The 17,022-nt window shown below is 36.2% G+C and overlaps 1 protein-coding gene across 1 annotated transcript in view; it reads left to right on the top strand.

The window, feature by feature from the left end:
* Window positions 1-16,514, top strand: part of so (sine oculis) — a 178,468-nt gene extending 161,954 nt beyond the window's left edge. Inside the window, exon 7 of the mRNA XM_067771886.1 lies at window positions 8,474-16,514. Coding sequence (XP_067627987.1) covers window positions 8,474-9,032 — 559 coding nt within the window. The 3' untranslated portion in view covers window positions 9,033-16,514. The remainder of the gene's footprint in view (window positions 1-8,473) is intronic.
* The last annotated feature ends 508 nt before the right edge of the window (window positions 16,515-17,022 follow it).

The following is a 17,022-nucleotide window of genomic DNA, read 5'->3' as shown; positions in this document are numbered from 1 at the left end:
AACTTTTTTCTTAAAATGCTGGCAACGCTGGCAATACCTTTGTTGAAAGATCAGCTATACCTGTACAAATGTACATACATCCATACATAAGTACAAAGATATTTATGCGTGTAAGTACATCTTCTCATCACAAGTTTGGTTAATGACCCAGATCTAGTTGTTTATGCTTACAGCTTTGTTGTAGAATCAATGTAGATATTTGTCGTATCTCTGATCAGCATCATCTGATGATCAACTCAGCTTGTCGTTGATTTTGTGCGAGAGAGAAGATAGGCAATCACAATTGAAAACGTTAACAAGCATATTTGAATATAAGTACTGCGGCATAGCAAATCCCCGTCGGTACTTTGCATCAACATCGCCAGATATACAACATCAACATTATCTCTATGTAGTACATTACAGTAGCTCAGTAAGCGAAAACAACAACAAAGCAATAAACTTATGATTGCCGTTTGCTTGTTGTATCCTATCACTCAGCAATGCTTCATGCAACATTCGTTGTATTCGACCATAGCGTTGCCGATGCCTAAGTGTATGTTATTGTTGTTTTGTTTTTGGTGAATGTTGAATGGCACTGGTGCTTATTTTATTTTCTCTATAGTCGGTGTAATTTGATATCCTGAAAAGAGCAGCGGCAATAGCAACGGCAGCATTAACTACAAAAGCCAACTGCAACAACAACAACTGCTGAATACAAAACCATTAATGGCAACAACAAACATGTGGATATGCCTGAATGTTTGTACATAAGCATATGTATGTGTCTGCTTTTGAAGAGAAAAACAATTTTGACGATTGAGGCGTAATAAATGTGTTGTTTGATAATGCAAATACATACATACATATATGTATTAGTGATGCACAGATCAGAAAAACCGGTTCCAAAGAATTTTTCTCTCTCCAAAGTAGTGAAGATAGCGTATGAGGGGTACAACGTAACCACCTAACGGCGTCAATACAACCCCACGGCGTCAAAGCACACAGGTCAAAGAGTCGTTTGACGGCCGCCCAAAAGCTCATTTAGTTTGGTACCAATTGCCATTGCACGGTGGACACACTAACCACCTTTTTTTTAGTTCGAGGACTATCTTAACATATATATACTTAAATTCTGGCTTTAAAAAAAAATTGGGATTTTGTAAAAAATCCAAAATTTTGATACTTTATTTCCAAGGTTATCAAATTTAGTAGCTAAAAGTTTTACGATAAAATAATCTATAAAAATCAAAAATTTTAAAATTATATATTAATAAATGTTATTAATGTTTGTTTGTTTAATGGTGTGTTCAATTTATACTTATTATTTAAGAATTCATGGGCTTAACACCGGCTTATAATAATTGAATATTCAATTATTACGTTTTTCTAAGAGAAACTGAAAAGAAAGAAACATTCACTGGCATATTGCTATGGTACCATTTCGAAAACCGCCACGCAATCATCATCAGGCAATTTCGTAATGTTATCAAAGGTTTCACCGAGATTCGAACCTCGAATCACACGATGAAACTGCTAGGCTATCCTGCTTGTATTTTGAAAATGATTAACTTTAATTTTTATATACTATATATTGTTAGTTATTGTTTTTATATATTAATTTTTTAGATTTTAAAATTAAATAATTTTATCTCATTAAATAGAGAAATTTTAAATTTTTCAATAATTGATAAATTTTTACGGTTCACGACTTTCGGTTCCTTTGCAACATCACATTCGAGTCAAAAACTCTTCTGCATTTGGATATCTAACATTTGCATTTGAAGTTTCCTAAGGATGCCCCTGTTCCTTGCAGTACCGACTCTTTAGTATCTGTTTATGCTTACTTAAATCTAAATCTCGACCTTTCTGCTTCAAACGAAATGTTCCGGATCTACTTGTACCTCCCTCATTGTAGCTGCAATGTTCCTAGCTTTTACATAAAACACACCAGTAAACCTGTAAACGCCATCTAAAGCGCCACGATATCGATCAAAAGACGATTGCCTGATTAATAACTCCTCCACAATTTTTTTTCCGCGTCTTCAAGCTTCTCCAAGCGCTCACTGTCCTCCAACTTTTAACAGCATTCTTAATATACATATGTTCATGTTTTTTTTATACCTCGTCTCCTAAGTCTCGCCACCATCAGTCTCTCCAGCACCTTGACAAGCACTGAAAACAGACTGATGTCCCGATAAGATCAAATATCTGACCTAGCTCGCTTTCATTCATTAGAGAAATATGCACCTGTTGTTAAAATGCGCATGCCCTGCTTATTTACTTAGTGTTGCTCTTTTCATGTGTTCTGCGGCAGGAAGAGCAGCCATTGGTGACCGTGTGAGAGAAAGATCTCGAATCACTATCCACGCCTCTTTACAACATCTCGTAATCAAGGCTCCATTCGAGATCAAAGATGTCGTTCGCGTATTACTCATAGGGTTAGATGCTTATTTACCCGCAGTAGCTAAGAGGCGAATAATGTCCACGAATTAAGTCTAATGTCCAAAGTTAACTCTTCCCCTAAATTGTGGTGGATCGCATAAGACCTTTCTAATTCAGCCATGGCATCTTGGCATCTAGCTTTAAGAGACATCGGGACAAAGATTACGGAATTTTTAGGCAGTCAGTTAGCGGTATATGCTTTAAAAATTCTGTTTTCACAGACGAAATTATACAATATGAGTCTTAAAAGGTGATTCCTCAAATATTTCTTTCTCCTTATAGGCGGCTGTCCATGGGGCACTTTTAAAAGATGTAGAGGCTTTTTTTAATCTTGTTGTAAATGTTGTCGGAATCCTAAATCTACTATAAGATCATTTTGATAACAGTTTATGAATTTAGGTGTTCGCTTGCTTACTTAATTGGCGCTTAAACGTTTAAACGGTTATGGCGGTCCAGCAAGACGAGCCAGTTACTTCTTCGCTCTGCTTACTGCTGCCAATTGGTAACACCAAGGGTGTTCGCTCAGTGGGGTTAAATGCAGTAACAACAACCGGTTTCTCTAAAGACACCTCCGTGTCTTATAGGAATTACAAAATGAGTGATTGAATGAATGAATGATGAGTCCCCGTAAATTTTTTTCAAAAATCAGAAAAAAGTCGAATGAAACCGAAACTCAATTTAAAAATGCCATAGGAACGTTTACGGTGAGTTCAACTGGGAAAACGAAGCACGTCAATCCAAAAGTGCGACAAAATAAGTGAACACTCAATCTAAAAAAAAAACCAAGCAAAACTCACAAAATTTATCTGTGATTAATAGCCAAAATCACAAGAGAAGAGAAGGTTTTCGAAGTGAGTTTATTCTACCCGAGGTAGCTGCCACTCAACCTTACCGAATATTACATTTTCACTGGTCATTTGAAAGCGTTTACATTGGCCTCATTCGTATTTCCTTCCCTGCAACACTCGAATGCCAGGACAGCAAATCATCGCAAAAAAATGCGCTGACGTAATTGATTAAACATAAAAAGCAAACAAATTTCAAAAATGCAAAGCAGTTACTGGTATAATTGTCAGCTCGGCTTCAAAAAACTAAAAGAAACTTTTCTAGCTCTGGTACAGCAGTAAGGTTACGATACGTCGTTCAACCAATACGTACTTGCGGGGTTTCTTTTAAGGGCCAATTAATGGTGACTTATAACCATATAACCATAACCAGATAAAACACCTGATCGAACCTACTTTATGGAAATCAATCTAATCGATTAATGGTGCCATACCATAACGCTAACGCCACAACCATACCATAGCCAACCAATTGGTATTTGGTTTCTCGCCATATCCATAACCTAAAAATATTTGAGTTAGTGAATTAAATAACAGTACCTTGGGCGACCGAGCTTTGCTCGGCAATCTTCGAGTATGCCGCATAACATTCTTTGTTCTACATGTCATCACTAATCAAACTCTACTTTTTTTATATGTACATATATTATATATTTTTTCTTACCAATATTTGATTTCCTTAAAAATAGATTTCAAAACATATCAAACACTAACCGCAAAATGAACTGGAATGAAAAATTTGAAATGGGTAATTCTAGCCTATAGTATAAGGGATTGTTATGACAATTAGTGAACTCGATAACTAAGTTATTTAGGTCGAGTATCTTCATGCGCCGAATTATTAATTTCAAAATCTTTTTAGTTATACACTATGAAAGTCTCACAATTTTGTTACATTCCAAAAACTTGTAAATTTCACGAATGACAACTATCAGTTAGTTTAATTAAATGCCAACTTACTTCCCTAAGCGGCATCTGTTGGTAAGTAGTTAAATGGTTAGATGTCGTTTTCAAATTGAACATATGCCTCTAGTGTTCAAAAAATTACCTTGGTGAGATATCTTTTTGCTACGGGTAGAAATCTTTCTAATAGTAATCTGTGAGAAATTGCAATTATTCATTTCATATTTGCCAAAAATATGCATTTCAATATATTTTGCTAGAATTTGCCACGGTACCTTGATATTGATTTCAATTTTATTAGCGTGTTTGAAATTAAGAAAATTAAGTCGAATCATGTATACGATTTTTTTACGAAGATTTTTAACTTTAATGTTCTCCTTTAAAGCTTTAATAAAATATGAGTAAGTAGAGTACTATTTCGTCTAACTACCCCAACCCTAAATGGCAACCCTACTCAAAAATGTCCCTATTGTAATGCGGTGTGAAATACCTTTCGTTTGATACCCATATCAGTATATCTCATTCAAGTTTTTTTCATTTCGAATAGGTGGCAACCCTAAATTGCAAACCTACTCAAAAAAGGCCCCGATTGTAATGCGGAGTGAAATACCTTTCGCTTGATACCCATATCGGCATATTTCATGCAATTTTTTTTATTGCGAATAGGTGGCAACCGTAATGGCAACCATACTCAAAAATGTCCCTATTGTAATGCGGAGTGAAATACCTTTCGTCTGATACCCATATCCGCATATCTCAAGGAATTTTTTTTTAATTTCGAATAATTGTGAAATATTCTGAGTGGCAACACCTAGGTAGAAAGTCTTAAAAGGTGATACATTATCTATATGCCAAATTTCATTTAAATCGGTTGAGCCGTTCCCGAGATCGTTCGTCTATACAAACATAAAAATATACGAATATACAAGAATTGCTCGTTTAAAGTTATAAGATTTTTTAGATCTTATTCATTGTTTTGGATACGTTATGACTAATAGACTTATTTTTTGTGGAATATGTTTGTAATTTTCTGCGTCTCCTTCGTTTTTATGAAATTTTCACGATTAATCGATCACATTGGAGATGGATATAGATATGGGTATGGTTACGACTATGGCGTTAGGGTTAAGGAAGTTTATAATTTATTTAATAATTTGGGAAAAATTTAAACAACGTGACATCAGGACGGCCAAGGCGACAGCTGTTTCGATTATACCTTGTAAATCTCTTCAAAGCCTTTTCTCCCGGGAGTGGGAGTCGAACCCGCACTCCTACGATAGTTGAAATGGTTACAAACGCATTCAGCTACGTCATGCCTTAGTTGTTCTAAAGTTTTTCCCAAAGAAGTTTAATTAGCCCTTTAGTTCGGAAATGTCAAAAGCGTGTGCGGATTGCATGAGTGGATTGCATTTGCAGGCCAAATACGATGAAATGCGATCAAATGAGTCATTTCGTATGTAGAAATGCATCGCATTTGAAATTTTTTCACCCAAAATGACTCATTTGGTGCAGTGTAAATGTAGTATAAGCTTATAGACAAACAAATATAGCGAATTTTATTCTAGCGGGTTTCCGTAGTTCCTTATAAGTTTTCTCTCTGTAGGCGAAAATGTGTCAATAAGTTGCTGGATATTCATTTGGATTAATGCATAATGCTGATTTATTTCGTATACCGATATGAAAGTAAGTCCGACTGCCATGGAAGTACTCAACAGAACCGCTGGAAGTACTCAACAGAACCGATTCTTCAAATGCTTGGTACCACACATTACAAACATGCATAAATAAAATCTTCGGAAGGCTGTGGTGGTAGCGATGGGGCGCATTAAAGTTATAGTCACTGTTAAGTCGTTTATATAAATTTTTTACATTTTTTTGATGTTAGATATGGTAATTTCAATAGATTTTATCAGAGTGTTGCCATCAGTAATTTTCTATTCAAATGGGAACAAATTGATTGGTATTAACAGCGACGTAATTATTTAATGTGCCGTGAGGAAATTATGTCTCTTTTTTCTTTTCTGAAAAAATTAAGCAGCTCACAAAGTGTCATATCCGTTGTAAATTTTTTATTGAAACATAGCACAGACGACGACTAGAAAACCTTGCGTGGGGTTGACAAGCGCAATTCATAGCTTCCGCAACCCAGTTGTCAACATCATCTACGCGAGTCGCATCCTGTTACAAATATGCATGTATCATACAAATATTTAGCAGGCTAGGCTCTGGCGACCCTAAGTTCCTCATGGAAATAAGGGCTGGTGGCCGGTATGGCCTAGAAGACTCAATGTAGTCACATTAAGTCATATACCAAATGGTCGCGCTAGTACCTTAATGGTGCTGGAACATACCGCATCTATATCCGGCATAGTACCGTCAACACAGCAGACCTTGTGAATTACCTAGATTAAACAGAACCTCTTAATCATTATGACGAATGTTTGGGGGATGGGAACGAAACTGTCACACCCTCGCTTAATCCTACTTAATTTCAATGTTTCGTTTCTGAAATCGACAGGCCTCTGGGGAATAAATGTTTCCTCTACAACTTAGAGAGTGGCGCTGTTTGCCATTTGAAGGGTTTCAACACGCCATGTAGAGAGGATTATCTTGCTTGCGCTGTTAGAAGAGAGCTAAATAGTTTCTAACGTCTCGGAAGATGCATCGGACGATATGACTCGCTTTGGTTGGCTGGTTTCACAAGTTTCAGTATGGGTACAACTCTTTTCTGCTTCCATATTTCAGTGATGACAAAGGTGAAGGAATATTGTTAGCCCTTTGATGGCTTTTTAGCCACTGCCATCATTATGGAAGAGGACGCATCATTGCTTTTATGTTATGTAGACGCGTAGACACTCTCCGAAGTTTGCGAGTTTGAGGGAGCAGTCCTTTGTCTAATAAGAACCCGGTAAGCTTCGGTACTTGTACCGACATCTCATGAGTTGAAATGTGGCACTAGACCGCATCTATAATCTTGAAAAACTCCCGTACCTCTTAGACTGAGTGAGGAGAGTAACCGACTGGGTGGTGAACTGGGACAGTTCTTACCACTTGTGCCTTAAAGTCGTATCAGAGCTGTTATGCATTGAAGTCACCGAAAATTGTACAATTTTTGGCTAAGCCCTAGTTTTGAAGTGATATTCTGTCGAGCAACAGATGAGACGGAGTGGGCACATGTGTATTTATTTCAGAGGTGGCATCAACGGACCGGACGACTATACACACATACCTACTGATATGTTGTCCTTAAGTCCGATGTCGGTGTTGAAAAGATAATACTGCGCACGTCATATGTAATGATTGCGAGACCAACCCCGTATCCGTTCACCCGGCCTTTTTGGTGGGCATTGTAACCCGCTGCTTCATAGATCCGATTTTGCGTTAAGTTTTTTCTCAAAAAGGTCCGAGATCCTGGGCTAGAAACATAATGAAGAGAGAAGGACAATAGACACTGATGATGGCGCAATGCCGAAACCGGTTTGTCCCAAACCAAATTTGACAAGCGATGACGGAAAATCGTTCCAAAATACATCAATTACCCACCCTGTCAGAATATCAACACAATAAACGACTCGAAGAGGTTCAAACAATGTTTTCCAACGATTTTAAAGAAACCACAACCCTTAATTCGAACGAAGCCAGCGACGGCCTATACATGGTTTTGAGAGAAAAACTACGTGGCCGATTGGACACCTGGATGTGTTTCGTTTTAGAAACCTTAGAGCTCCACGGAAAGGTTAGCTCCACGAAGAGGTTAACCCAAATTCAAACGCAAAACAAACCAGATTAAGTCCTAGCGATGATTAATTCAGATATTCGCGGCCGAATCGAAACGTTGTCTTTTGACATCGAAGCCTTTGGTGGTAATTGACCTATCCACAACTGTTTTGATTTACAGTTTGTCCAGTCCCTTTTATGACCTCTGGGTGATAAAAGAACAAATTAAACGCAATATTTATGTATATCGTTGGTCCTATGGAGGACTGGCATGATTCAAATTCCCATGGAAGAATAACACGGTTCATATTTTACGAACAACTCAAACGCGCTAGTTTTCCGCGCGGAGAACAAAAATGTGTTTGTCTTCCATTGGGCCGACTATTATCTCCATCTGTACGACTCCAAGCGGGGCGTTATGTAGAAGTAAATTTGTGAAGGAGAGTCTTCCCATGAGTATTGGACTTGGTACCGCTACGGAATTTTCTTTGTATAAAACTTGATAAAACATATTTGTTTACTAAAATGCAAAGCTCTATCAAAAGGTATCTAACAATTTTCTTTTCCCGTTCTTCTCATTACAGTGGCGCATCAGACAAGCAACATTTGGACTCATCTAGCGATTCGGAAATGGAAAGTTCTCTATTACAACAAGCGCACAATTCAGCTAACAGCAATCATCACCACCATCACCAGCAACAACAACAACAAACGCATCACCAACTATCGCCACATCATCAACATACCAATGCGCATGCGCAATCACATCAACAGGCGCAACAATTATCACCCACAACAACGCTCAATAATCATCATCATCAACATCATCAGCATCATCATGCTACAGCTGCTTCGACGAGTATGGAACAAACGCATCACCATCACCCGCATAGCTTGAATGCCTCACAAATGGTAGGGCTCTCACCGACCTCAAGTGGTACTGGTGGTAGTGGAGGCTCTGGTAGTGGTAGCGCACTCACTTCAGCTGCTGTAGCATCGACAAGTAGTAAAAATAGTAACAGTGCTGCTGCAGCGGCAGCGGCGGCTGGACAAATGCCGCCACTCTCAGTGGCATATCCGCATCTGCACAGCGTTATGGGTTCCATACCTATTTATGATATGAGCGAATATCAGCATTTATGATTTTAGTTGGAAAGGTCGGCAGAGTGGATGACCAATGCAGCTGCTGCAGGGGCAGCGGCGGCTGCGGTGTCCATGGAGCGCACACAAACGGGGAAGGAACAGTCGGGCATTGCGACAGTAGCAACGGCGCAAGATATGCAGCAATCCGCTAATTTTTACTTTTGAATTATTTACGATGAAAATTTTGTCGACGATGTGATGAGAAGATACCAGTGAATTTGACAGTGTTTTCCATGGCTGGGTGACTTGCATTACCACCAATACTTCAGTTTACTGATATTTCAATGGCAGTTGCATTATCAGTAAAATTTTATTGCTCAACAACTGAAAATGATTGCTGCTAAAATAAATTGCTGTTGATAGTCCGTTTGCTTTTGCATTACAAGCATTATTTCATGGTAGATAGTACAATTATACTGGTATTGAAAACGAAGTGGCATTACCTATCAGTGTAATTAAAATTGTACTAATTACTGGTAGTCGTAAATTACAGAATTTTTTAAAATGGTATGACTAATGGCGTTTTCTTTCCTGAAAATAATATCACCCTGTTAGTTCTTCTCAGCTCCCTCGTATTCCGTTTGCAAAGTGATCTAGTTCAAAAGTGTTAGTCTAAAAGAGCAGCATGGGGGTAATATTTTCTCCAGAAAAGAAAGCGCCATAAGTGTATTAGGCCGTCTCAGAAAATTATTATTTTTTCTTTCAAGCAGCTACAAATGGTTTCTTAAAAAGTATAAATTTTTTTTTACTAAATTTTATTATAATAGAAAAACATACAGCCTGATGTAACAGCTATTTCGAACCCGCCAAAGATATTTATTGTTATAAAATCCGTCTAAAACCCATTTAATTTTACGAATATAAAAATACCCAAAACTCGCAGAAGAGGAACGCACTCTCCCTAGGGAGACGCGCGTTGCTCCCGCTAAACTTCTATTCCAGAATCAACCCCGACATATATAATGCATGCACTGCTTGAAATGTGTCCCCACATGACACCAACCATCTCTTTAATTGCAAAGTGGAACCAACGCCTCTAACACCCCTCTCACACTGGTCCACCCCTGCTGAAACTGCAAGTTTCCTTGTACTCCCGCTAGAGGATACTGATGACAATTTCTGATTGGTCGCGCCTATTGAATGGGGTGAAGCACTGCTACCACAACAACAACAACAACATTTGGGTTGATGGACATTGCACATGAGCGACTGAACCGATCTCAGTTGTTAACTTTAGTATCTTGCTCAAAATATCTCTTAAGTCATATTGCTTAAAAAAAATTAAAGGCGCGATAGCCTCCGAAGAGATTTAAGCCGAGCTTCTCTTCCAATTTGTGTCGTACTTCTTTTAATTTTTCCTACAAATTGGCGTGAAGGGACCTACTTGTTTTATGCTGACTCTGAACGGCATCTGAAAGGCAGATGAGTTATCCGTGCCAAAAACTATCGAGGGGCGACACCGCTTAGAAACATTTTCTTCTAAATGAAAAAATTGTTTCTAAACTTTTGATGTTGCTTTGCCCGGGGCGTGAACGCAGGATATTCGGTGTGTTAGGCGGAGCACGCTACCATCACACCATAGCGGCCGCCATTAAGATATGAACAGACGATTAAATCCAAAATCAATAATGGTTCGGCTTTTGTTTTAACAGCCAGTTATCTATGGCCAAACCTAAACCGTTTAGCCCATTTAGTAGAAAAAGAAAAACAATTTCTGGTACGGCCTAATTTAATTATACTATGCCTGACGGAGATAAGCTCCGACAGGCGCCTGTATCAAAAAGGAAATAATTGAAACTGTACGAAACAGGTTTTATACAACAAAAAATTAAGCTGAATTGAAATGCATTGATGGAGCACCCTGTATCGCATGCATGTTCCCCGCTGTATATTATATAGCAAAAAAAAACATAAAGGCCGAAACACAGTAACGAAGACCGATGAATTTTTCGCCACTCATATTCTCCTGCCAAGTTAGAAGTCAATAGTATAATCGATATTGTCCACATCAACGAAGTTCATCTAACGTGTTTCAATAGCTTATTTGTTTTTTTTTTCGTTGGTAATGATGGAAAAATGTTGAATTACCGTATGAAAATTTCTTACTTTCGTACTTAGCCTTATTTTTAGATTTAACAAAATTATGATTCGTTTTTTTCAACACAGATTTTTTTTCCACCCAATAACATCATCAAATCATAACTTTCTTAAGAATTTCCTTGTTTGCGTTCATTTTAGTTCTTTCTAATTATTTGTTTTTCAGCCCAATTCTAAATAAAAATTCCTTGTGAGACTTTTCACTTCTCCCTTGCCTCCTATTCTGAACAATGTTGGAAAAAGCGGGAACCGGTTTTGGGAGAAAAGTAGGTATTATGAATGTGAGTGAGGGGGATATTTCTCTGCCATTTCTTAGGAGTTTTTTCAGTTGTTAAATTAAAGAGAATACATCAAAATAGTTAAAGGAAATTTGTACTTTTAAGAAAGAACACTTAGTTGTACAAAAATATGTATGTACATTCTACCACAATATTTTTTTCTTAAGTCGAAAAGTATATCATAAGCAACGGAAGAGCTCTTCGTATATTTGATGCAGCTATCCAGAAATTGCGCAAAGATTTTTTAAGGTTTAAATAGATTTTGGCATATGACGAAAAACGAATTCAACTCGACTTGGCCGCCAGAAAATAGCTTTGCTGAATGGAAGCAGGCATTTCTGTCAGACTTCATTAAACATCCGATAAATACTTAAGAAATAATCGGGTTGAGCGTAGTTTACAACGTGATTCAGAATGGATTATCACCAAACGAGAGGGTTCGCTCTATTAACTTTGTGTGGAATTTGATGTAGTTCGGAACGAAATTCAAGGCTGGCCTACGAGTGAGAGAGTGAAAAAAGAAGAGGTTTTTTGTGGGTATCGTATAAACTTTTCATTGCGAACAGAGATGCTAAAATTTTAATTTAGTAAACATCTATTACCCGACATTACTCCTCTCTGCGTAATTCATCTTTCGTCCATATTGTGTTTCAGCCTTTAGGTATGTATACCCAGATATTCCGAAAAGTGCTTCATTTTTAATAAATTCAACATACATATATTAGGTCGATTTATTAACCGATATCGCGCCATCGATAGGATTTGGGCTCAGGAAAAAAGTTCCACTACGCATACCCAAAAAAATATTTTTCGAGCCTGCGAATTTTTTTTTTTGATTTTTAAGGTTTTTGGTTTTTTTCATGACCTAATAAAAAAAATTCATATGTATATTAAATTATAAATATTAAATAAATTAAAAAATTTTTTTTTCAAAAAACTGTTATCGACAACGTTTTTAGCGGGCATTTTTGGGTCGGACAGGGTATATACGAAAATTTTTTAGTAGGTCATGAAAAAAACCTTAAAAATCAAAAACAAAAAAAAAGCAAAAAAAAAAATTCGCAGGCTCGAAAATTATTTTTTTGGGTATGCGTAGTGGAACTTTTTTCATGAGCCCAAATCCTATCGATGGCGCGATATCGGTTAACTTTCGTCCATACAAATCGACCCAGGTTAATGTATATGTGACCCGGCCTATGAAAGGGGGGCTTATCACTCAAACAAAAACAGCTGTTAACAGCTGTTTCTCGCAATTTCCTTTGTGAGTCATAAGCCACCTTTTCATAGGCCGGGTCACATATATAAAACTCAGAAGTTTTGCAATAACATTTAAAGGATATCATACATATTACATTATTATATAGCAAACAGATTTTAAACTAAAAATGTATCTATAGCATGTAATATACATACATATATAAAATATACATACATTTAAAAAAAAAATTTAACTGAAACAAACTTCAAAAATTAAAATTTGTTAAAAAAAGTAGCCTGTTTTAAATTTCTTTAGATATATATATATCTCTGTACATATACATACACTTGTGCATAAAAAAATAGCAGCAAACAATATTAGCAAATTCAATGCATTTTTTTCTTCTTCCTTACCTATTTAAAAGAATACTATACAAACCAAACCTCTTTCTTAAAACGTTTTCGAATAGTTCGAAAATTCGATAAGTTTTTAAAAACTTGCGTGAGTTTCTAAATTTTTAGTAATTTTTTTTTTTTTTGGTCTGAAGCATGATACAAGAAAACAAGGTAATTCCACTTGGACATATTTGATATAAACTGTGTTAACTGTCAAATCAATCGATCAAATGCTGAAATAACATCGCTAACCCAACAAAATGTATTTTGAAAATTTAAAATTTTTTTTTTGGGGATTTTTATGGTACAACAATAAATAAAGACAAATCTGTAAACTCCCTTAAATTTCAAGACGAAGGACTAAGTTTTTGGGCTCACCATGGTCAGAGCATTCTCACATTAAATCCCTCAAGCCAAGTGAACTGCTAGGGTTTATCAGGGAGGTCGGCTTGGATGAGGTGCTGTGAGGAAGATGAGGGCACAATAGACCAATAGTCGCAGTGCGATCCTCACTTAATTATCTATCTATCTATCTATACTACCTTAATGAGAGTAGTGCTTCGTAAAGTAGTGCTTCTTAAGTGGGAAAACTGCTCTGCAGACAAATGCTAAGCAGTTTCTTTTCCCCCCTTCAACATTTCGGTAGTCGCGACTACGTCTTGTTTGCTTATTAGGAGGACTGATATAAGCTAAGTACCTTTCAACCCCGTGTCGGTATATTAGAGTTATGATTATGCAACAGGTTGGGCGCATTCTCAAATTTCCGCACACATGGGATTCATGCCCTGCCTTTGGAACTTAAAAAAACTGTTTTAAGGTGTTAATATTAGTCGTGTTTTTTTACAAGCGTATACGTTTACGTTTGCGCGTAAAAAAACGCTTAGATAAAGCTTAGGAGACCCATCTAGCGGCAGTGGTTAAATAACTAGGCCCAGAACAGGGTGTACCTAAAATCGGAGACACAACCCTCTGGTGGCCATAATGTATAACATATAGCTGAATCGGTTGCGATGAATAGTGAATACACACAATTTTTAGAGGTGAAACATAGAATTAGTGTTGAGGTGAAACATTGACACATATTTCAGTTACATCTGAGTATAATGCGTATTAAAATTTAGTAGTACAAATTTTATGCGCAGCAATTTCAGAGGTGTATTTAAAGTTTGACGCTTAGCAGTCCATTTAAAGTTTAAGCGTAAACGTCTATAGATGTAAAAAAAAACACAGCTATTGTGGCAAGTATTAGCAGTTTCAACACGTCACTATGCTGTCAGTAAATAAATCTTGCACAATAACAGCAAAACAAGCAGATGACAGAAAACGGCCACAAATACATACATGTAAACAGCAGCTAAAAGCGCAGAGAATATTTCAAAAACACGTTAACAGCAATAAAGAGTATGTATGTAGCCGAATCCAATATGAGATACAGAAACGATAAAAAAGTAGGGAACTATGAGATACAGAAACGAGAAATAAATAAGCAATCACTTTTCGCGGAAAATCTAGATTCCGACAGAAATAGGCGAACGAGGAAAACTGTGAGTATAAAAGCAGCGCAGTTCAAGTGATGGCCAATGAGTTGATTCTAAAACTTCGTAAATGAAGTATGCGAGTAATTTAATTGTCTAGTACCATAGCAGTGTTACAAATAAAGAACACTTTGCTGTACTGAATATTTGAGATATTTGTTCGACAGTTCAGCGATTCGAACGATAACAAAAGGTGCAAAATAATCAAGAATTTCTTTATATTGACAACGATATTGTTCAGCCGCATCAACTTAACTCCATTGTATCTGATGAATAGAGTAGTGATAGAAGTATATCCGTTCATCTTATGAACAAACGAAGTAGCAGCGTTTTACTTCTTTTAGAATTACTAAGTAAAATTGCAGTCTCTGTGTTGCTTTTCTTTAGCTTATAAATCACTATGCGGAATTAAGCGCCACAAGACCGAGATGCAATAGATGTTTCTTTTTAAGCCGGTTTTCTTTCAAAAAATTTACCAAAAAAATTTACTCGCGGTAGAGTCTCTCACCCTAAATCTTATGTAGTAGCTTTGCCTATGCTTCACACATTCAGTACATATTTCAGATACTTTTCGCTTCGTTTTAACATAATAAAGAGGCAAGTAGAATTGTAAAAACAAATAACATTTTGAGACAATAATTTTTTTAGGACAGTTTATGTCAAATGGTGGCAACGTCGGCCAAGAAGAAGAAGTGGAACAACTTTCTGTACTTGCATCATGTTCTAAAGTACAAATTATGTCTCAAAACTCTCAATGATTCTTGATAAATTTTTGTCTAAAGCTGTTTCACATTTCTCATAAATAAAAGTAAAATTTTACACAATTTGTATGGAGCAAAATCTAAAACAGCCTTCGGAAAAAAAATTTCAAAAACCAATATGAATTTGTAAAGACATATAACTTGTTCTTTGTCAGACTAACATTGATTGGGCTACATAACTGCATAAAAATTAAATTAAAAACACATAACTGGGGCGAATTCCCGTTCTTGAAGTGATAAAATGAAAAAAAAGCCCATACAAAAATTTGTTTAAATGTATAAAATTCTTTTTCATTTTATCGCTTCACAGCAAGCGATTTGGCCCCTGTATTCTCAAAAAAGTTCGAGGAATCTTCGTAAAAACTACTAAAATTTGTGAATTTTTTCGGAAACGTTTTTGAGTTTGGTAAAACTATGTAAACAGTAATATGTAAGTTACAAAATTCATAGGATTTTTTTTTTATTAAAAAATCAAAAATTATATTAAAATATCGAAAATAAAAAAGAGGAACTTAGTTGACGAAATTTGATAAAAAAAATTGTCACGGCTATTTCTCTGTTCCTTGCTGTAGTTTTCGTAAAATTTTTTTTACTAACTCAATAAAAATAAAAAAGTTTTAAATAACTGATGAAATTTGGCAATAATTTTTGCTGCTCTTTTTTTACTTGCAGGTATATACATTAACCTGGGTCGATTTGTATGGACGAAAGTTAACCTATATCGCGCCATCGATTTTTCGATAGGATTTGGGCTCAGGAAAAAAAAGTTCCACTACGCATACCCTAAAATATAATTTTCGAGACTGCAAAAAAAAAATGCTTTTTTTCGACCAAAACACTCCCCAAAACCCAAAAAATATTTTTTTTCAAAAAACTTTATCGCCAACGTTTTTACACCGGTTTTTTGAAAAAAAAAATATTTTTTGGGTTTTGAGGAGTGTTTTGGTCGAAAAATTTACCCTTTCGCCATTTTTTTTTACAGGCTCGAAAATTATTTTTTTGGGTATGCGTAGTGGAACTTTTTTTCCTGAGCCCAAATCCTGTCGAAAAATCGATGGCGCGATATAGGTTAATAAATCGACCCAGTCTAATATACATACCTAAATCTAAATATAGATACACATAATAATTTTGTAAATAGAAAAAGTTTAATTTAGCAGTAGGAAAACGACCTAAAATCAAATATGTGCAAAATAAAATCATATTTTTCTTGTAGTATTTAATTTTTGTTAAATTCTAGAATATTATAAATTATTTAAATATTACATAAATTAAGTTTTCAAAAAAAAAATATATCATTTGTACATAACGCGAAATTAGAAGTTAAAAACAAATTTTATTCGCTTCACATGCAGAATAGAGGTTTACGCCGATCACTTTATCGGCGTCGGCGGCGTAGGCTCTATTATATATCGGCGGCGGTGGCGTAGGCGGCGCGCCAGCATACGCCGGTGTTCTTACTTTGAAAAGCTTGATTTTTCTTTTTAAACAAATAATATTTAGGAAAGGTTTTGTTTGTATATATTTAAATAAATCAACGTCTTGGCCATTTCGGAAAGATCTGGGGTTTTGCCTCGAAATCTCGCAGATCGTTCAAAATTTTTCAAGAGTAGCTCCTTGCGGAGGGATTGTCCCTCGTTCACTTACTCCAGAGAGGCTTCGAACCTAACCCCGGTCTCTGTAATTGGTACTGCTGCGTCTGCTGAAAAGAAACGAAGTACATAAA

The sequence above is a fragment of the Eurosta solidaginis genome, chromosome 3 (assembly GCF_040869045.1).
Source record: "Eurosta solidaginis isolate ZX-2024a chromosome 3, ASM4086904v1, whole genome shotgun sequence".
In the NCBI taxonomy this organism is placed as follows: Eukaryota; Metazoa; Arthropoda; class Insecta; order Diptera; family Tephritidae; genus Eurosta; species Eurosta solidaginis.
Note: the sequence above shows the minus strand (reverse complement) of the source record. Positions and strands in the feature narration are given on the sequence as shown.